Source organism: Suillus paluster (genome assembly GCF_016628075.1).
Source record: "Suillus paluster strain FC165 chromosome Unknown EDB91scaffold_48, whole genome shotgun sequence".
Classification (NCBI taxonomy): Eukaryota; Fungi; Basidiomycota; class Agaricomycetes; order Boletales; family Suillaceae; genus Suillus; species Suillus paluster.
Genome location: NW_024537608.1, coordinates 178,482 through 198,997, shown reverse-complemented (window position 1 = coordinate 198,997; position 20,516 = coordinate 178,482). Strand labels below are relative to the sequence as shown.

The window sequence follows — 20,516 nt, the reverse complement described above, 5'->3', positions numbered from 1 at the left end:
CGAGTTCCGGGATCCGGGAGTCCCGGGTCCTGGGTCCCGACACTCAAATATTTGATATCTAGCACCCTTCCCATTATCCGGTATTTCATTGACATATTAGTATAGCAATGAAATGATAATCCATCTTTGAAAGCTAAAATCAAGGTTCCCTATCTGATCCACCCTATCTCCACCACCTTTAAAGTCTGTGGACATCTGGCATTGACCATCTGATTTCCCAAGATTCATCATGAATGTGTCTTCCACCTCCAATATTGAAATAACCTTCTGGCGCACTTGGGCCTTGACAGTCACTCATGAGGCATGTGAATATACCAAACAGAAATTCATTGCCGAGAAAACAGGAGGAGACCCAGTCATACCTTCTCCTAAGCTAGACACCGATCTGGTGATGGCTTGCGATCGATTGGTGGATTGCCTCATAAAGGCATATAACAATCCCAGTGGGTCTTCCTGCAGATTCGGACAGTCCATTTGATCATTCAAATTGCTTCACAGTTCAAATGCAGATTGATATTGCGAGATACAGCAAAATGATCTCCCTGAAGGACACTGGACATAATGAAGAAAGAGAGGCGAGGTTGCTTGAGAGGTGTCCTCCTGGCCATGAAGGTACAAAGTTGGTCGACATACCCACCACAGTTCTCGATGCTACTGGCGCCATCATTGCATGGTACCTCCCGGATGCCCTGATGGAAACCACCCAGGTGGGTAATATATTTTGTTACTCGATGGATATGGAATATGAAATGGGAAATCCATAAGGAAATTCTGGCAGCCTCCGATTTGCTCAGTCCAAGCCTTGCAAAAAGTGTAAAGATTGATGGGAGTTGGCGGACTAATCAGGATTGGTTCAAACCAAGCTCGGAAAATGATGGCATATCTCCTGGATGCATCAATCTATCTCCGGCTTGGTTTCAACAGGGGCATGAGGTGGGATCTCATGAGATGGTGGTTTCCAATAGTTACACTGACCAATCCAGTAGAATCTGTCGAACCCGGCGGTATCTGCCTCATTGAAGGGACCATTCTCTGAGAATATTCTCAAAGCCATTGCCAGGCCGGCAGCCATCGCATCAGCCGCACTCAGGGTGATGCATCCTGAGCAGTACTGGGCTGGGATACGAGCCTTTTTAAGCCTTGGACAATCAGCCAAAAGCAAGAATCTTCTGAGGATGTCAGAGACCCTCCAGTACTGGGCATCCATGTTTAACACCCTCACCGTCATTTCCAATCGGAAAACCCCCAATCATTGAGACCACATATCCATTCCTGAATGCTTCAATATTCTCACCACCGTGGGTAGTTATTCGAATGCTCGCATGAGTATGCCAAGTCTTCAGCTGGAGTTCATGTATGAGCCTGGCTGTATGATCGCGTTTTCAGGAAGGATCGTAAGACATGGGGTTCATGAAGTGGAAGGGCATAGAATTGCTTGGGCATGGTACATGAGGGATTCTGTTCATATTTATGCCGGGATTCCCTCATGTGGATGGGCTAGGATGGATTGCGTACATACTCCATCCTGGCAAGGATAGAACAGGCACATAGCTTAGTACCCATGTGATAGTACCTACTGTCAAATACCAATTACCAATGTTCGAGTGCCAATAATCAAGCATCAAACAGGCAAATGTTCGACATTTGATACCTGGACCTCGGTACTCCACTCCCGGAACTCGGCATTCGGCACTAAACACCTGGAAGCCGGTAATCGGTATACGGTGTTTGGTACTCAACACCTGGACATCAGCACTTGGAGCTGGTATTCAGTACTCAGTACAGTGATTTGTCCAATTTATAAAATGTGTATGCTGGGTTTCGGTACTCAGCACTCGGTACTCGAGGCCCGGAACTCAGAGCTCAGTAGTCAATGCCCGGCACTCAGCATTCGGCACCCGGATCGCACACCTGGAAGTTGGTACTCAACACCCAGAACCCGGAACCCGGAGCTCAGTACTCGGTGCTCGGTACTGTTTTGTGGTCAGTACTCGACACCCAGACCTTGATGCCTGGACCTCAATGGTCAATACCTGGAACTCAATGGTTGATGCTCGGTACCCAGAACTTGATACACTGAACTTGATACCTGGACATCGATACTCGGCATTCGGTATTCAGTGTTCGGTGTTCAGTGTTGGGTACTCAACACCCAGACCTTAGTTATGTTAGTTCCTAACCTTGGTGCTTGATGCCCGGTACCCAGAACGTGATACCCGGAACTCGACATTGAGTCAAAGATCTGTACAACATACGTCTAAAGGGCATGAACATTTGATACACTAACATTTAATAGGGATCATCCCCTCTGGCTCTCTTCAACCAGGCTAGGGTGTCAGTGTACATATCAATCTCCACCATCTTATCACGGATGCCCTCCTGATGGTCCTGAATGAATGACACCAGGCGTTCCCTAATCCACTTCAGTCCCACCAGTGATGGAGCCGGGGTACCATCCAGCTGCTCCGGAAGGATGAAACCATTGTCCTCAACGCCACTCTAGATCGGATTAGTGATCTATCAAGGAAGTTGGGTATAATGCTTACTAGCCAATGCTGGTAGTGAAAGTGACAGGAATCGATTACCCGATCCCATTGCCATGGTTGGTTAGGGATTGTAGTGTCCCCCATCCACCATGGAGTATCATAGGAGGATACGATCCGGGAGGGTTCTCCATGATCCCGGACCAGATGAAACTCAGATAGGTGGGATGAAAAGATGTGGTCTGGAACTGCGTTCCATGTGAGCTGAGGAAACAAGTGAAGAATATGAGTGATTGGGGGTGGCATAACCGAAATTATGTTCCTTGCAGCTGAGTACTGCAGAATCGGTGTCACAAAAGTCTGTTGGCAATCTCAGCATATTCCCAACCACAGTCATCTGTCTGATGGCTCACAGTGATCTCCCATTGGATTCCAGCTTTAAAGTACATTATCCGAGCCAAAGGAACATTGTTCTCAGCAGCCTCTGTCTGATATTGACTGATACAGGCTTGAATGTGCGATGCAGCCATTGCCAATGTAACTGCAATATCTGCAAGACTCATTGTGGGGGGTTTATATTCATTGCCGGAATCCTCAGTGGCAGAAGTAGATGCAGGAGGTGCAAAAGTGGATTCAGGAGGTGAATTTAAATCAGACATGGGCAATGCAGGAGTAGGACGCTAGCAATGATAATGACGGTTTTTTCAGATGGGATCCACTGATGGATTGATAAAATAATTCAAACTCTGACATGGGCTGACCCAGCCCCTTGCCGAGACTCAATTGTTGGGATCAAATCATATATCAGCAGAACATATTCATAATTCATTCATCTCGGGCATCTATGAACATGCTCTGCAGGTCTTGAAACGCTGCCTGAGCATCCTGCGCCAGTAATGAATACATTTGGGATTGCCTTCCAGAGTAGCAAGCATGACCCGGAAGGCGTTTCACCAATGATTCCCTCATCTGGTCGCCCCATTGCATTGATTTCCACAAGAAGAAATTACACGTCCAATCCATCTCCAATTCAACCAATATCAGTTCTTCCTTCCATCGATCCCGTAGTGCCTTTGCCTGAAGCCAATGAACTTGGTAAACTTCACATGGGTCCAGTCAGATCGCAGGCATTTGTCAAGCAAGCTGAACTCACATTCCTCATTCCACAAGTAATCCGGACCCCCCAAATCTACTTTGATAGACCAGAACCAAGCGAGAGACTCATTTCGCTGACCTCGGGCATTAGGATCGCTGATGGCCATGCTGATTTTGAGCTGCTCCTGAAGCAGGGGTTTATATTTTTCCAGCTGGTCTTGGCCTGGCTCAAGTTTCATCATTTGCTTCCTTGTCTTGGTATATATGCTGGCATGGAGGGACACCGCCTGCTGCACTGACGTCACCTGGGACCAAGCTCGGGTTTTCAATGCTTGAGATTTGGCTTGCCTGACTGTTGTTCGGAAAAGTATTGCCTTGTTGCACAAGTGAATTCGGAGGTTGTGAAGGGCATCATTGGCCTGTCCTTCACGAAGCAACAACTCCAGCAGAATCAGATGCTCTGCCATACAGCATTTGGATCGATCTACCCTGTTAAGTACCATGCCGGCTCAAGAGGCAGAGGGGTTGGGGCTTGGCTTCAGCTCTTGCGTTGCGCCCTTAGCTGAGTATGTGCCCCAAATTTGGAGCGGATCTGACGTTGTCCGACGATAGGACAAGTGGACCGCTTAGGTCCGCTTTGAGGGTCGGGAAGTAAGAGCTGCTAGCGGTGGACTGACTAGGAGCAAAGCGAAGAAGGTGGGGAACGATGCGGAGGGTGGGTAGAAACCAGGGGGATATTTGATAGGAGCGGAGATGGCGAAGGATAATGTAGAGGATAGGAAAAGGGGTGATAGGAGGATATTGATAGGGGCGGGGTAATAAGGGAAAGACTTAGAGCATGGCTCTAAGTCGGAGGGTCGGAGGTGACAACAAGTTGAGACTTGTGTCCAGAGGAGGCAAGGTCCTACTGAGAATTCCCACAAGAGGTAACTGCGAGAAGACAAGTAATATTAAGACTAAGGGAAAATATCTAAGTACATGATATGTTATATACTTCTATGTATGAGGCAGTGACCAGGATAACTATGTAGTAAAGCTATGTACCAAGGATATCATTTGTAAGTACTTTACATAGGAAAGACATAAGTTGGAGCGGATATCAGTATGTACGTGTCAGATCAGCGATCAGGCGGTAATTGGATTTACCGGTGATCCAGAAGTAAGAGTCTATGTACCAAAGGGGAAAGTGTATGTCTATAAGGGGAAAAGGATCCAGTTGAATGGAGAGGTTTATGGAAGGGGACCAGTTGAGCGGTTGAGCGGAAGCGTAGGGCGGAATGCGGGTTTGTGATAGGATGGAGCGGAGAGGGTTGGAAAGCGGAGCGGATATCAGTATCGGAGCAGTCAGATCTGGTATATGACATACCCCGAGGTTTGATGGCAATGGGATGACAGTGAGCTCGGGGGAGTTTGTCCATGTATCGGACTTCCTGATGAAATCCTCCGGGTCATCATCGAGATCATCGAGAATGTCTATATTCAAATCGTCAGGGTCATCATCTGCATCAAATCCCTCTCCCAGATGCGTCAGAGCAGTCTGAGTGAATGCATCTATCTGGCCTTGTAGATGATCGCGTTGCCGGGCGATGTCTAATCTCTGAGTCTCAGTAGTTCTTTTTCCTATTCTTTGGACCTCAATGTGCAATGTGATTTGAGCCTCTTCAATTGCCAGGCCCATTGATATCCATGTTGCCACAGATCTGTGAGAGGGTGCTGCATGACGGGCATTACCCTCCTGCAGCAGTCTAAGCTCTATCTCCTTTTTGCTCAGTGCTGGGTTCAAAATGAATTCAGACTTCAATTGAGACAGAGTGATCTCACCCTTCTTGATATTAATCTCATATATATCCATCGCAGCTGGATCTTGTATTCTGTTGGACTGAGCGATCCTCTCACTTGCTAACCAGTCTGTCTTTAAGTTGGCCGGTGCGGCTTCGTTGTGTCTGTCGAAAGCCTTTCCACTTTCGGCGATGCCATTCTTCACCTGCTTGTATTTCCGGCAAAGGGTCCTCTTCATGCGGATCATCTTGCAAAAGTTGGAATCGTTCATCTGGAAATCAAGACATTCCTTCCGATGCGGGGAAGACATTCCCCGAGCAGCAGGAGAAATCAGGTTGAGATGTGCCCATAGGGTCTCCATGATCTCTCCATCAATGCAACCAATGCCTTCAATGAAATTCGACGCATATCTGACATAGCAGCTATCCTGATGTCCATGGATGTGCCACAGCCCGATTCCGGGAATGACGGTCAATTCCGGAACCATTGTCAGAAATTGGCCTCGATCCACCCAAACACACAAGTGCTTGTTGTATTGACAGTTGATGTCATAGAAGGTGACAGCCCTTGTAATCCCATCCATGTTGTGCTGGGCAGCCTCAAAAAGTGCATAGTCCATGTTCATTTGTCTGCAAACGATGCATGGTCAACTCAGGAATGTTGAATGGCATGTCCAGCTTGCCTTTCGCCTTTCTGGAAATCTACCATCGAGTGAGGGACAAAGCAACCGTGTTGGCCACAGGCTACTCCCCCGATGCCAGTGGACTCCAGCTTGTGCTGAGCTGCATTTGCTTGATTGACAGCCCTGATGATTGTTGCAGCTGATTTTTCCAGTGTCAGCAGCCTCTTCAAGATGCTTTTGATACCTTTCCTTTCCCACCATAAACCCCAACCCATCAGAGAGCCATACTTTTGATGGGATGCAGGTGTTCGGCTTTGAAATTTCTGTCCATCACAAATGACCGGGTGTATTTCCAGCTTGGAGTTTTTAATATCGCTGACATAGATTCGGTAACGAAAGAGACTCACTCATCAAGTGATTCATCCCCTGACAAGGATATGTTAATCCCGGGCTGAGGACATGCCGGGCAGAATAATGCGAAATCTCCGGCATTTGGGTTGTCGGAACTATGCCCGAAGCCATGCCATTTCATAGACTTTAACTGCCTCCACTGTCGAGCGACTCTCATAAGCTCTCTGTATTGGTCCTTGCAACGTGCTTTGTCAATATAATGTGCTTTAGATGATGTAGATATGGTATTACCGGAACGAGGTGGGGAAACATGCTCGAGGACATTCGCTGAAGCTTGCTGTAATAGTTCATCGCTGAGGTGCCGCATTCGAGGTTGTCCAACAGAAAATCATCTAGCACTCTGAAGGTGAACACGGTCTTTGGCTTGTTAAATGATGCAGGGAAAAAGCCATGTTGAAACATTTGAATGTCTGGACTCATGGCATCGGGACAATCACAGCATCGAACCTCGAGGCGATGGACTCCTGACTTGTCAACGATGACCATTGTATTTTCCTTGGGCTGGAACTCGGGTCCCAACACAGATTGTAGATCTTCAGGTTCAAAGTGGTCTTCTTGTTCATCTTCGTCAAACAAATCCCACCTATCCATGACTACCGGACATGGCTTGCCATCATGACCGAGGTATATGACGAGTCCAACATGAGCCAGACAACTTTGCTCGAAGAATTGACCATTCCATTGACTGATCCAGTGGAAAGGATTGCAACAATGTTGACTCCGGCAACAGCCTGTGCAATAGAGAGGCTCCCCAAGACAATCTTGACATTTGAAGACCCCATCCTGATCGCAGATGACGCATCTCCTATCTTCTGGTGGAGCTTCTCGATCCAGGAGGTGATGGAGATATGATTCCTGCCTTGGCAGCCATTGCCTGAGGTAGTCATTCTGACTCTGCATTTTTTAATACTTAGCTTTTGTTCGAAAGACATTCCAACATTTTACATGAACTTGCCATTGTTTTTGGGAGTTGCAAGGGCTCAAATGACCCTTGGTCTTGCTCATAAGTATCTTCAGGAAAGTCTTCCCAAGGAGGTGGGGCCTGAACAGGTTCAAGTGTCGGTGATTCCAGGGGAGAGTTAGGCATGGACCTGTAGGCATGTCGACTCGTGCTGGCAAGTGGGACCTTGACCCATGTCTTCCTACCTTTGCTGCCCCTTGCTTCTACCCTGTGGGATTTCTGCAATGGGGTGCAACGACCTATCTTCATTTTATTTTTTAATGTTGCAAGGAAAGCATTAGCTCAGGAAGGTCAAACGAATTGTTATTCCATCATCATATTATGCAGTTTGGTTGGCTCATTACCAATTCATTTCCATGAATGGCGTTGCATCCGTTATAGGTAGATTAACCAACTGTTAGGCTTTGATCAAAGTTGAACTTGCGACCATTATTGCTTCCACTTTGCTTATCCTCAGCCCATTCTGCAATCTTATTCACCATGGCAAGATCAGGTCATTCCACTCAGTTGACTTCTAGAAGACACAGAACGCGTCAACCACAGTCACAGAAGCTCACGGAAAACGAAATTTCAGAGCTGAAGAACTACCTTCCTGAGTGGACTTCTGCAAAAAGGAGCGAGAAACGGGGAGTTTTCAATGCCATAGTTCGAGCGGCCAGGTTATTTGCTCCTAAGGTCGACCAAGGACAATGGAAAAAGAGGAAGCAGGTGATACATCCTTGTTGTGTTGAAAAACTCGATTTTTCATGTCTGATTCTTCCTCTGCCTCTTAGATGTATGAAACTTGGTTGTTCAACAACAAGAAAAGGAAGGAAAGGAAGGACATGATTAAGTATGGGAGGAAATGGACGCCTAGGCAGGTGATCTATCAGCAGAACAGAGAGGAAGTGCTAAAGAGGATTGAGGACAAGTTCGGGGCAAAGCCAGGAGGTCAAGACATGTTCAAGCATTATCAAGCCGTGGTGAAGAAGGTCATGGCCAATTTGTCCGAGGATGAGTTGGAGAAGGCGAAAGAAACCGCCAAAGAATGGTCCCACAACTTTCCTCCTCCTGAGACACAGGTGCAAGTCGCCCGTAAGAAGGGACCTGTATATATGGAGCACTTTTCAAACGAGATGTGGAGACAATGCGGGATGAGAGTGTTTGTGTTGTCAGCTTGGAAGAATGAACGTGGAGAGGTGCTGTTCAGGATGTCAGTGAATTTTATTAGTCATCGCAGATATTTGGTCTCAACTTATTTCACATAGGCACGATGACAACGAGGCATTAGGGGATGGGGACAGCTTCATGAAGACTAAGGACTGGGAGGACATAGAGCCGGTTTGGCAGGAGTACGCGCAGGAACAGTTTGGTGAGTGTTCCCACTGTGGAGACGAGAATGATTTCATTGATCGTCAGGATCGTAGGTGGTGAGGCACGGGATGGAGGGCGACAGGTGAAGGGAGGTCAAAAAAGAATGAAGAAACTGGTGTTTGATCTGGAATTGGACAGGGATGGGATGCCGTTGCTTCTGGACATCACGGAAACAAAACTCGAGGAGAAGAAGGCCATAGTGAGGGCTTTTCTTACAAAGCACTATAGTGAGTCTGGCTTCGTAACTTCCTAAGAGAATCTCTTTAATGTAGGGTACAGGGATCTGTTCTGGGATTGACAAGGCTGTCATGCCATGGAGTGCCATCATACAAAGTCAGGATGACTTTGTGGCCAGACAGTATCTTCCGGAGGATGTAAACTTGAAGGAGCCTTCCAAGTTGCAAAATTGGGATACCACTGCCTTGCTCAATTTCTGGTATGCTCGGCAGAAGACAGGTGAAGGTCCGACGTTCTTGTTCAAGGCATGGAGGAACAAAGAAGGCAACATGGTAGATTCCGTTGTATCCAAGAAATCACCTCCTCATCTGAAGAGTAAAAGGGTGATGATCCGGAGACCTCAGAATTCATCAACCAAATTTGAGAGTGAGGCTGAGGGCCCTGGCGATGTTGAACATGAAGTTCCACTGCCAGCCCCGAAGAGCTTCCGGGGGAAGAAAGATACAATTGAGGCACTGGCAAGAACAACTTGGAGTAAGTCAGTGCAACAACCATCTGACAGAGTTACTAGAGCAAGGGGCAATAAGTAACGTACATGTACCATTGTCTCATATGTCACTATCAATGTTATTCAATCGGTATTCAATTTACATGTGATGTTAATGTGGTCAAAGATTCTGTGGTTCACCGAGTAATTTGAACAAATCACCATGTACTGAGTTCTGGGTAACAAATACCGAGTTCCGGGTCCAAATACCAAGTTCCGGGTCCAAATACCGAGTTCTGGGTATCGATTACTGACATCCAGGCATCAAGGTCCGGGCAGGTACTTGATTCACGGAACTCAGTATTTGTTACCCAGAACTCGGAACTCGGAACTCAGCACTTGATGCCCAGACCTCAATGCCTGGACCTCAATACCCAGAATGTGATATTTGGTGTTGGGTACTCTATGCCTGGAACTTGATACCCAGAACTCTTGATACATTACTTATTCTACATGGCAGTAATGTAACACTTCTGTGTTCCAGTAATTTACATGTGATGTGACTATGCTATCGAAGATTCAGTATTTTACTGAGTTGGTACTTTACATGTGATGGTATTGAAAATTCAGAAGTTTAGTTTTGGTTTCGTTCTTCACACTGATGAATCATGGAATCTACCACCTTGAGCATTTCGATGCTTGCCTGTTCAGCTCTTCTCAGCCTCTGTAGCTCAGCATCAACCCTCCAGAGCTTGTCAGATGTATCCGCCCAAGCAATTCAAAATGGTCGCTCAGCCTCGATGAGTAGTGGTATGGAAGGGGCCGGAAGACCTCCATTATCTTGTTTGTAGCTGCTGAGTCTATCTTGAAGGGATTGCACTGAAATGAAAACAAGAAAAATGATAGATATAGTAGTATACCAGATACTCACATCCGGAGTGTTCGAATGACCCTATTGGCTGGAACTCACGAACCATCACATGCAAATATTCATTTGTGACCTCTGGATGTGCTGGATCGCATTTGGTGGGTCTCTCATTCACTTGCAAGATAAATTAAGTTTCGATCGAAAAATGTGTTGAATTTATTTACATGACATTGAAACTTCAGATGCAACTGGAGACTCACACCATGCATAGACAGAGCCTGGCTCATCATCACAATCAATCAGATCCTCATCAGGCCCAAGGTACAAGTCCGGGTCGATGTACTGAACCGGTGTGGGTACAACAAGTGCAGCAGAGAGAAATCGATCTACTACACAGTTGGGTCTTTGCTGCCTGCTGCCTCGCTTGGGAACAAGTGCATTCGACCCTTAAGGGAATTGCTACTGGGGAATACTAGTCTCTGTCTAAAACGACCCTACAGGATGAAAGATCCGCAAAAGCGGATGAAGTGGATAGGATGCGAAACGTATGGATTCGTCGGATGGAGTGGATGGCACTTGCGGATGGGATGGGATGTGAATCAAAGTCAAAGGAAGTTCATTAAAGGTTGGATGGATGGTGGGTATAAGTCAAAGTGACCTTCTGGTAAGGTGCAGGAAAAGTGGGAGGAAGTTACATGAAGTCAGTATTTTTTGAAACCCTCCATGCTTATAGGGTACAGTATTTTCAAGGAACATAGATATATAGGTAGCGAGTCTAGACCGTGCCATAAGCTATCCGAAAAATACTGGAGTGTGAGAGGATATGTCTGTGTTCAGTCAGTAACAAGAAAATGCATGTGAGTACGTACCAATGAGGTAGAATGGACGTGGACAGGACGGATGCGACGGATGCACGTGCTATAGGGGGAGATCCGAAGGTATCCGCCTGTCATCCCGGAAAAGTGGTGGATACGAGCCTAGCGTAGGGATACTCCCTACACCAGTTGATCGTATTGAGCCGGAGGTAATTGATCTGTACGAGTTTAGTGAGCATGCATGGTAATATCCAAGTGATAAATGTACCGGGGATTGCAGCCAACACGCCCGGACCACTGAACGACACGGAACCATCTTCTATTTCATCATCCGGCCCAAGGTATAAATCATCTAAGGCATGTAAGATAAAAACATAGATAAGGGATAGTACAAATAGATCTTACCTGTTGATGTCCGGGACTGTGTTGAATCATCTATGTCCATTGAATAATACTCAGTCGCCAGAGGATCATTAAATCTGACTGTTGGATGTGAATTCATCTTGTGAGGGATGGAAGTACCGATAATTAATTGTATACTTGAAGTTCAACTGAAGTCTGGCAATTTCCGAAAGTTGAACCATCGCCAAACAAAGCCAAACAAATCAACAAAGTTTTACATGGCCGTTCAACTGCCTGTTTTCCCTCTGAAACTTCATCAAGAACAAATCACCAAGTGCCGAGTTCCGAGGTCTGGGCATCGAGCTCCGAGTTCCAGGCACTGAGTTGTATTTCGGTGCTCAATGCCCAGAACTTGGTGCCCAGACCTTGGAACTCAATGCCCGGAACTCAGAACTCAGTCCTTCGCACTCAATGCCCAGAACTCGGAACTCGATACTTGGTCATTTGTCCAATTTACAAAATACCCGGAACTCGATATCAGTTACCCGGATGTTGGTATGAGTTACCCAGAACTTGGTACTTGATGCCCGGAACTCGATATCAGTTACCTGGATGTCGATGGATGTTACCCGGACGTCGGTGTCAGTTACCCAGACATCAGTATTAGCTACCCGGAACTTGGTACTTGGTATTAGGTACTTGGTGATTTGTCTAATTTACGAAATGTTGTATTCAGGCGTTCGTGTTTCTCATTTCAGTGGTCGATGATAGGTGTATGCACTCATACAGTGGGTATGTACTGGTGCCTACATCAGCACACTGATTAATATGTTATCCAACTATCTCAGCCCACTGATGTTTATGACACTCATTCTTCTGGGCCCACCCATGTATATGATATCAACCATCTCGGCCCACCTGTCTATATAATATACTACTACCTCGGCCCATACGTCTATATAATATACTACCACCTCAGCCCATACGTCTATATGATACATATCTGGGCCCACCCGTATATGTGATATCCAACTACCTTGGCCCACCTGTCTATATAATATCTAATAAATTGCTCTCTTGGCCCACCCGTTTATATGATAACAATTACCTCAGCCCACCCGTCTACATGATATACCCCTAAGTCAGCCCACCCATCTACACAATATACTACTACCTCGGCCCACCCGTCTATGTAATATACCCTATGCCAGCCCACCCATCTATATCATATATAATAAACTGCTCCTCCGGCCCACCGGTCTATATAATATGAGCCCCTTCAGTGACAAATCCCGTACTATATGGGTCACCCGACCTACATAATATCCCGTGTAATACGGGCCAGCGGATTATGGGCCGATGTTATGTATATTCCCAATGTTGACAGGTGGGCCGGGAGAAATATTATTTCTGATGTTGACGGGTGGGCCCATCTATGCTGATGTTATATATATCATTGACAATGGCGGATGGGCCGGGAGAAATATTATTATGGAGATGGGTGGGCCCATGTGGGTAATATGTAGAGTAGGATTGACATATATTATAGACCTGAGGAGAGATGTATAGCAAATATTATTATATAGATGGGTGGGCCAATGTATTAGTATTATTTTGTAGACGGATGGGCCGAGGGAGCGGTGGAATATTTATTACATAGATGGGTGGGCCGATGTAGGGAAATATTAGATAGACAGGTGGGCCGACATGGGGTATTATTAGGTAGACGGGTGGGCCAAGGGTGAGGCGAATTATTTATTACATAGACGGGTGGGCCGACGTAGGGGTATATTAGATAGATGTGTGGGCCGAGGGTGAGGTGAAATATTTATTATATAGACGGGTGGGCCGAGGGTGAGGTGAATTATTTATTACATAAATGGGTGGGCCGATGTAGGGAAATATTACATAGATGGGTGGGCCGAAGTTGGGAATTTTACCTAGACGGGTGGGCCGACGTCGGGTAATATTAGACAGATGGGTGGGCCCAGATACATATCATACAGACAGATAGGCCTAGGTATTGGTATACTATATCCACAAAAGCGCTGAAAGAGAACCAGAGAGCTGCCTCGTGTCAACTCAGACTCAGCGACGAGTGATACTAATAAGATCACAGTCACGTTTCACCACAGTGCTCGTCAATCGAAACATCTTCGTCGAGTAGATAGATACCAGAAAGCCTGAATACACCATGTCTGACATTCACCAAGTAACGAGTACCGAGTACTGAACCCTGAAACCTGAAACCAGAGCCCCGAACACCCAGACTGGAGACTCGAGAGAGACTCAACTTGAAATTCAAACCTCAACTGGAAACTTATACATTTTTACGAGTTTCAAGTTGAGTACCGACACCCAACACCCGAGTACCGAGTACCAAATCTCGGGTGTCAGTACTCGGTACTTGGTGATTCGAGTCTCAGGAGTCAAAACTCAGATTTATACGACTTTCGAGTTTCAAGATTCAAGATTCGAGTGTCGAGTTTCGAGTCGAGTACCGACACCCAACACCCCAGTACCTAGTACCAAGTACCAAGTACCAAGTACCAACACCCGAGATTCAGTACTCGGTACTCAGTGATTCGAGTCTCGGGATTCGAAACTCAGATTTATGCGAGTTTCGAGTTTCAAGATTCAAGTTTTGAGTTTTGAGTTTTGAGTTTCGAGTCAAGTACCGACACCCGACACCCGAGTACCAAGTACTGAGTACTGACACCCGACACCCGAGATTCGGTACTTGGTACTCGGTGAAATGTGTACAGAAATACAAATGTAAGATGATACACACAAATCACCAAGTACCGAGTACCAACTCGGATCTTAACCTATTGATGTTGTGAGACCATGGATAGACTCCCCTAGACAAGGGCTACAACTTTGGTTTTCATCGAAAAAGTTCCCACGGTCTACAATATCGAGTCCCGAGCACCGGGCACCAGGCACCGGGCACTGAGTACCAAGCACCGAGCACTGAATACTCGGTACTCGGTACTTAGTACTCAGTTCCCAGTACTTGATACTCAATGCTGAATATCTTGGTACTCAACTGAGCACTGAGCACCAGGCACCGGGCAGATATTTATCTAAAAAGTTCCCATGGTCAAAGTGCTTTCTTGAACACTCCATTTGCAAGTATTTTGCTTATATCTTACTAGGATCTTAACCTATTGATGTCATGAGACTATGGATAGACTCCCCTAGACAAGGGCTACAACTTTGGTTTTCATCGAAAAAGTTCCCACGGTCTACAATATCGAGTACCGAGCACCGGGCACCGAGCACTGACACCTGAGACACGGCAGGAAAAGTTCTGTAAACAGATGCGGTGCATATCTTGAGAAAAATTATGCATATATCAACCTATTTATATTGTGCAGATATGATGGACAGTTTCTGAATAAAATCTCAAATATGAATGAGCATCAAATTCTATCAATTAAATTCAGACTAAGTTTGGCGAACACAGGGAGAATTTGTTTCACAATCTGCATATATTGCATATTGACTTAATTTCCAAAATTTAGTTACAGATATTAAGACGCCTCCAAGGTTACAATTGTTCATGCACATTTCACGTGACATATTCAAGGCCAAATGGAGCATCAAATCACGTATCAGACCTAAGGTCTGTCTGACTGATACACCTGAAAACAAATTAAGAAGATTATCATCATCTGCCAAAGCAACCAATTTGTTTACAATTTGTAGATATGTCGAGTATATGTACGAGTGGCCCTCTGAGTACCCCTCTGAGAGGTTCCCTCAATTTAACAGGTGGACCACTTCCTCGATTCAATAGCGTAATCACAATTATTAATATTCCACAATGTCTACAAATGGTGCGTATATGGATGAGTGGCCTTAAGTACCCCTCTGAGAGGTTCCCTCAATTCAAAAGGTGGACCGCTTCCCCCACCAAGAGTCAAATTTTTGCAAAGCATTGATTAGCATGAGGGAGATTAAAGTAATGAGTGGGGTGTAATATGGAAACTGATTGGGCAAATATTAGAGTGGGGTGTGGTATGTGATATCCGTATAGACAAGTCAGGATGCCAGGACAAGTATAGAGCATGAAACCGACTAGAATAGGGGACTATGGTGCAATTAGACATCAGTTTTACTTGGGTATATCATACGTGAGACTCACAGTTCAAATCTGCATCTGCCTTTGTCAACGACACTTTACACTGCCTGGTCGATAAGCATGTTATCCTGCCAAGAATAAAAAAGAGTAAGAAATCGAAGGGGAGTAGAGTAAGATGTGCTAACTGAGGCGATGTCTGCATCGACGTCCATACACCAGTCTGATTCGTCCTCCGGCTCAAGCATTTCCTGTAGCAAATGATATTCAACTAAATCATAAGAGTAGAAGTGAGGGATACCATTATGACGTCCGCATCAACGTCCATCCATCCATCTGATCCCTCCTCCAGCGGCTCGAGTATTTCCTGTCATGAACAATATTCAATTAGATTACAAGAGTATAGATGGAGGATACCATTACGACGTCCGCATCAACGTCCATATCAACGTCCACACATCCGTCTGATCCCTCCGGCTTTAGTGGTATATCCTGCGAACGATATTACATTAGTACATGGCAAAGAGAAACTGCACGAACGGTTACGATGTCCGGATCGACGTCCATACTCCAGATTGATTTCTCTTCAGGCTTCAGCATTCCCTGTAGCGAGTAGACGGGAGATGATGGTAAGTGGGGATGATGGTAAATATAGAGGTAGATGGGAGATGATGGTAAGTGGAGATGATGGTAAATATAGAGGTAGACGGGAGATGATGGATGATGGTAAGTGGAGAGTAAGTGGAGAGGTAGACGGCAGATGATGGTAAGTGTAGGTAGCAGATGATGGTAAGTGTAGAGGTAGCGAAGGAACCCATCTGCTATTATATGCAGATGCAAAAATGATATCCCAGTGCCCTCACTTCTGCAGTTTGCGAGCGGCTGGTAAATCATCGATTACCACTGAATTGAAACCTGGCGCACCTGATGTTCTCAACAAAGCAGCTGACATCCAGAAAATCACCTAGAGCAGCGGTGGGACACTCTACGTCGACGCTCAACATATGAAGTAGCGGAAGGTGAACGTTTTGCAGCAGTGGGGAACAAGATTGGCTACCATTGTACAAGGGCGCTCTGCTTGGATGCTTGAATATCGAAGACTAGAGCAATCAAGGTCCTTGATGAGGTGGAAAAGAGACGCCAGATCAACTCCTGGGGGTGCATCAAAGCATATAACCGATGAGATTGGCTTACTACCTCTCAACGCCTCCAAGAAGACCTTGAGGGCTGTCAAGTTACGGTCACCTATACCAAGGAAATCACATTGCAGAAACCGAGGAACACATAAGAAAGCCGTCCGAGCATACAATGGAAGGGCCAACATGAAGTCAGTGCACCGCATCCAGTGAAGTCAGCTGGAAGGGAGACCTAAGTTGCGCTAGTTTGGGGATATTGTAAAATGATTGTAGACCTGATAGTACATGTTGTAAATGTCGAGTGTATAGGTTTACGAAGCCCTAAGAATGTGACAAGTTTACATTTAAGGAATATGTATGAGTGGACCTATGACGCCCACGTCAGGTAGACGTCAGATAGGAGATAGGAAGGACAAACTTATGAGTGAGAGTGATAGGGCTCCAAATGTGGGATGTTATATAGCTTGCGAGCCCCCAGGAATGCGCGAGCACTACTCGAATTGGCTTTATACCAGTCGTCATCATACCAGTTGCGCGGAAGCTTCTGAATTGCAATAGAATTGTGAGCTGTGCATTTCTGCTCCAAGATGCGTGGAAGGGAGGAGTTCCCAATAGGGACAGTCATATTTTCTTCGTAAGTAGCTGGCGTGAAGGACTCCACGGCATGCAATAACCGAGTAATGTCAGGACTGAGCCAGGGAAGGCCAACTCGCCTCATAACCTTCGGTATCACCCCGAGTGGGGTATCGGTTTCATCCCCACTCATACCATCAAGATCTAATCGGTTAACGATGAGCATGATTGTGTCCCATGTATCCGGATTACAGTGGCGATTTTGTTCTACTATTTTTCGACGTCTCTGGAGTGTCTACAAAACAAATTAAGTGATTAGATACTATAATGGGAAGGGAACCTACCCCATGTTTTCGAGTATTAGACCTATCTAGGCATTGCCTTCGCTCGCTTCGTGCTGACAATTCATGGGAGGCACGATTCCTGTCTTCAAGATTAGAAAATTTACTGAGCCGTGCGCGCTGTCGATACTCGGTTTGAGTACAACGTAGTTTATCGATGCACAATAGGCGCAAATTGTCGAGGTTCATGGTTTCTTCATTTAAAACCACTTCAGCGTACATGCCGTTCTCGACCTTCATTCGAAAATCGACAGCTAGGAGATTTATCACTTCTGTGTTCCAAGGCGATTTCTTCAGCGAGTCGCTCCAGTCAATGGAGAGGTTGTCCACGGTAGGGCAACAGTCGTTGTCGTTGTTGAAGGCTTGAACAGTTTCTGTTGGAGGACATTGGGGCAGCGAGTTATTTTTGCCTTTTAGGAGCCCTTTCGCTTGTAGATAGTTGTGGAATGCAACCTGAGTGATTAATTGGCACAAGTTGATTCTGAAACGAAAAAAGGTGTATGTGTAAATGATTCTTTGAGCCTCGCTTGCCGGGGCGCTTGCGCCAAAGGTGAGGTTTCAGACCATCACCATCATCACTTGATTGTGTATCTGAAGAAATATCCCCCTTACGAGTAGAACGAGGCTGGGAACGAAGAGGGGCTTTCAGACCATTGGATAACCCAACTGATAACTGTTCGACGATTGAAGGGATCAAGGCATCGACAGCATTCTTCAGAGCTGGCATCAGCACATTTTGAGACAATTTGAGAAAACGCCGTGCAACAAGCCAGTCGAGCTGATCTTCGATGGTAGCAGGCAGGGGCAAAGGTCTCACAAGTGCGGGAGTGTGAATTTGGGGGTCCCGGGGTTTGGACGTGGCAATTGGATCCGTACTCTCATTCATCATCTGAGTGGGGGGACTGATAGCTCGCAATTGAATCGGAGAGGAGTCCCTTGTACTCATATCTGTCATCGGATCTAGACGCTCACGATAGCCCATCGTGATGTCATGTTGCACACTGTTCGACAGAGGCATGGAAGACGTGGGCCGTTCAGTGGCTGTGATTACATTGTAAAAATGAATATGAAGGACAAGGACATGCATTAACGACACTTACCTGTATAGGGACTTCTTGAACGATATGGAGTATGATGAGACATGTCGGGACTTCTTGAACGACTACTTTCCCTGCGGGAGGGCGCTGCATCAGACCGAGTCGATGTCCGACGATTCCTGCGATTTGTGCGTCCAAGCTCGAGTGTCTCAGACGGTAATTGGACGGTAAGAGGGAGATGCCGATCTGGGGCAATAGGGGTGGTGACAACAGGAGGTGGAGTTGACATAGGGATAGGAGAATGAAGTATGGGAGGGGACGCAAGGTTAGAAAACTGGAACAGTGTCTCTGCAGGAGTTGAGATGGCGATTTGGGATGCAAGATTCGACGCAGGTGGGTGGCTGGCGCGTACTGGGACATAAGGTGTCACATTTGCATCACGTCCGCGAAATGAGATGTAAGGCTTGTATGTTGGGGTTCCTTCAGCAGGCCTCTCGAAGTGATCTCGGTGTTCGGGCAATAGCAGGGCTCGAGTCGACGACGAGCTACGTGTCGTGAAACTGGGAATAAATGTAAGTACGCGAATAAGAGCATGTTTTAACTAACTTCAAATACGCACTTTCGCATCACGATGCCTATCTTGCTCAGCGCGGTTGCAATTTCGCCGCCAGGCCAAGCTTCTAGAGCTTCCCCCAGGGGAGGTAAGGGAGAATTGCTGTTAGAAGACATGAGGTGATAAATGACAATGGACAAACTACGCAGTTAAATATGCAAATCACTCGACAATCAAGAACCCCTGTATGGTCAGCCAAGTGTTGTGTTGTACGGTTGCTACGTATCCCAGTCAAAAGTTGATCGGTGATAGTAATTAATCGGCTTACCGTAACGGCATATTCGACCGAAGTTATTGTACTGAGCCGACTTAATTGTCTGACCGAAATTGGTGAACTTGCTATTGTACTTGATCAGATGTTTTCATAGATTGATATACGCCGGACATGCCTAAGAATCATGACTACAACTATTTTTTAAGAACATACGGAGCATATCGCTGACAACCCAACAATTGACGTAACGATCAAGGATAGGATAACGTTTTACGGCCTAATGGAAATTAGTGAGATGAATACTGTGGACACGACCGATCAAGACCTACCTCTGAATAAACAACAAGCAAATGTGATTGGTTTTGCCTTTTCCATGACTTGTTTATGTTGAGATATTCATGGGCGAGGTGTACAACGAAAGACTGCAGGGGGGAACATAAATAAATAAATAATTGTTACGGGTACAAGGACTCTCACCCGAGTTTCGTCATAATCTGCAACAGGCCAGCCCAGTGTCAACTGTAAATTGTATCCTCCCCAACTGATACGGGTGACCTCTCCTCGCGGTTTCGGAATCCCCAACGGCAGAAGGTCGGGGACGGGTGACTGAGCCGCCAATAGAATTTCTTCCGGTGCCGAGTCTGCATCACGAGAAAACACTTTGTGTTGTGTCAAAGGTGGAGGGGTGCAAGTGCGTTCAGGGGGGAACTCGCAGTGTATGGTGAGCTGCTTGAAGTGGCGACAGTACTGCCATCTAGGTGACGCTTTGGGCATGACGCCGTTAGACAAACAATTGGACGGGTAAAAAGGAGCTTACCGTATCATGCGTGATCGCTACATCATATATGCAATGCGTATATGCAATAGGACTTGTACTTTAAATCTTATCCTTTGTCAAATGGGCATAGGAATCTAGACCAGTACCTGGTAACAACAGTTTGCCTAGAGTATATTACTGTGTACAAGTGCCACAAACTACATAAATTAAAGGTACTTGATTGTATTGTTATAGGAAGAAACAGAGACGGAAACAAGGTTGCGGTGCATAAGTAGTGAATGGGGAGAATCAGACTCCGCCGGAGATATCCGAAGTGGTTGAATGCATGATAAAGCGGCTTCGGCTTC

At 46.1% G+C, this 20,516-nt stretch overlaps 9 protein-coding genes across 9 annotated transcripts; 2 read left to right on the top strand and 7 right to left on the bottom strand.

Moving 5' to 3' along the window:
• Positions 1-533: 533 nt before the first annotated feature.
• EDB91DRAFT_1250950 (uncharacterized protein) lies at positions 534-1,256 on the top strand (the record flags this gene model as incomplete). Its single annotated transcript, XM_041323297.1, has 3 exons — positions 534-707; positions 766-933; positions 987-1,256. 3 exons carry the CDS (start codon positions 534-536, stop codon positions 1,254-1,256), a joined length of 612 nt encoding a protein of 203 aa, XP_041174769.1.
• A 1,033-nt stretch (positions 1,257-2,289) lies between these two features.
• On the bottom strand, positions 2,290-3,142 carry EDB91DRAFT_1250949 (uncharacterized protein; the record flags this gene model as incomplete). Its single annotated transcript, XM_041323296.1, has 3 exons — positions 2,290-2,499; positions 2,547-2,843; positions 2,897-3,142. 3 exons carry the CDS (start codon positions 3,140-3,142, stop codon positions 2,290-2,292), a joined length of 753 nt encoding a protein of 250 aa, XP_041174768.1.
• Positions 3,143-3,523: 381 nt separating this feature from the next.
• Positions 3,524-5,430, bottom strand: EDB91DRAFT_1056926 (uncharacterized protein; the record flags this gene model as incomplete). The annotated part of the gene is made up of 2 exons (XM_041314039.1): positions 3,524-4,086; positions 4,941-5,430. The coding sequence occupies 2 exons, from the start codon at positions 5,428-5,430 to the stop codon at positions 3,524-3,526; spliced, it is 1,053 nt and encodes a 350-aa protein (XP_041174767.1).
• A 261-nt stretch (positions 5,431-5,691) lies between these two features.
• Positions 5,692-5,940, bottom strand: EDB91DRAFT_1056981 (uncharacterized protein; the record flags this gene model as incomplete). The annotated part of the gene is made up of 1 exon (XM_041314044.1): positions 5,692-5,940. A coding segment is annotated over one exon (249 nt), but the record flags the coding sequence as incomplete, so codon positions are not given.
• A 68-nt stretch (positions 5,941-6,008) lies between these two features.
• Positions 6,009-6,876, bottom strand: EDB91DRAFT_1238429 (uncharacterized protein; the record flags this gene model as incomplete). The annotated part of the gene is made up of 4 exons (XM_041321711.1): positions 6,009-6,178; positions 6,268-6,335; positions 6,387-6,565; positions 6,622-6,876. 4 exons carry the CDS (start codon positions 6,874-6,876, stop codon positions 6,009-6,011), a joined length of 672 nt encoding a protein of 223 aa, XP_041174765.1.
• Positions 6,877-6,987: 111 nt separating this feature from the next.
• Positions 6,988-7,164, bottom strand: EDB91DRAFT_1021946 (uncharacterized protein; the record flags this gene model as incomplete). Its single annotated transcript, XM_041312578.1, has 1 exon — positions 6,988-7,164. A coding segment is annotated over one exon (177 nt), but the record flags the coding sequence as incomplete, so codon positions are not given.
• Positions 7,165-7,831: 667 nt separating this feature from the next.
• EDB91DRAFT_1250946 (uncharacterized protein) lies at positions 7,832-9,471 on the top strand (the record flags this gene model as incomplete). The annotated part of the gene is made up of 5 exons (XM_041323295.1): positions 7,832-8,059; positions 8,125-8,543; positions 8,599-8,702; positions 8,758-8,931; positions 8,984-9,471. The coding sequence occupies 5 exons, from the start codon at positions 7,832-7,834 to the stop codon at positions 9,469-9,471; spliced, it is 1,413 nt and encodes a 470-aa protein (XP_041174763.1).
• Positions 9,472-10,146: 675 nt separating this feature from the next.
• On the bottom strand, positions 10,147-11,553 carry EDB91DRAFT_1084084 (uncharacterized protein; the record flags this gene model as incomplete). Its single annotated transcript, XM_041315715.1, has 6 exons — positions 10,147-10,247; positions 10,300-10,410; positions 10,497-10,578; positions 11,106-11,182; positions 11,320-11,403; positions 11,457-11,553. The coding sequence occupies 6 exons, from the start codon at positions 11,551-11,553 to the stop codon at positions 10,147-10,149; spliced, it is 552 nt and encodes a 183-aa protein (XP_041174762.1).
• Positions 11,554-17,031: 5,478 nt separating this feature from the next.
• EDB91DRAFT_1250944 (uncharacterized protein) lies at positions 17,032-20,165 on the bottom strand (the record flags this gene model as incomplete). The annotated part of the gene is given in 7 exon segments (XM_041323294.1): positions 17,032-17,481; positions 17,531-17,980; positions 18,000-18,568; positions 18,628-18,975; positions 19,605-19,668; positions 19,721-19,813; positions 19,869-20,165. 7 exon segments carry the CDS (start codon positions 20,163-20,165, stop codon positions 17,032-17,034), a joined length of 2,271 nt encoding a protein of 756 aa, XP_041174761.1.
• Positions 20,166-20,516: the final 351 nt, after the last annotated feature.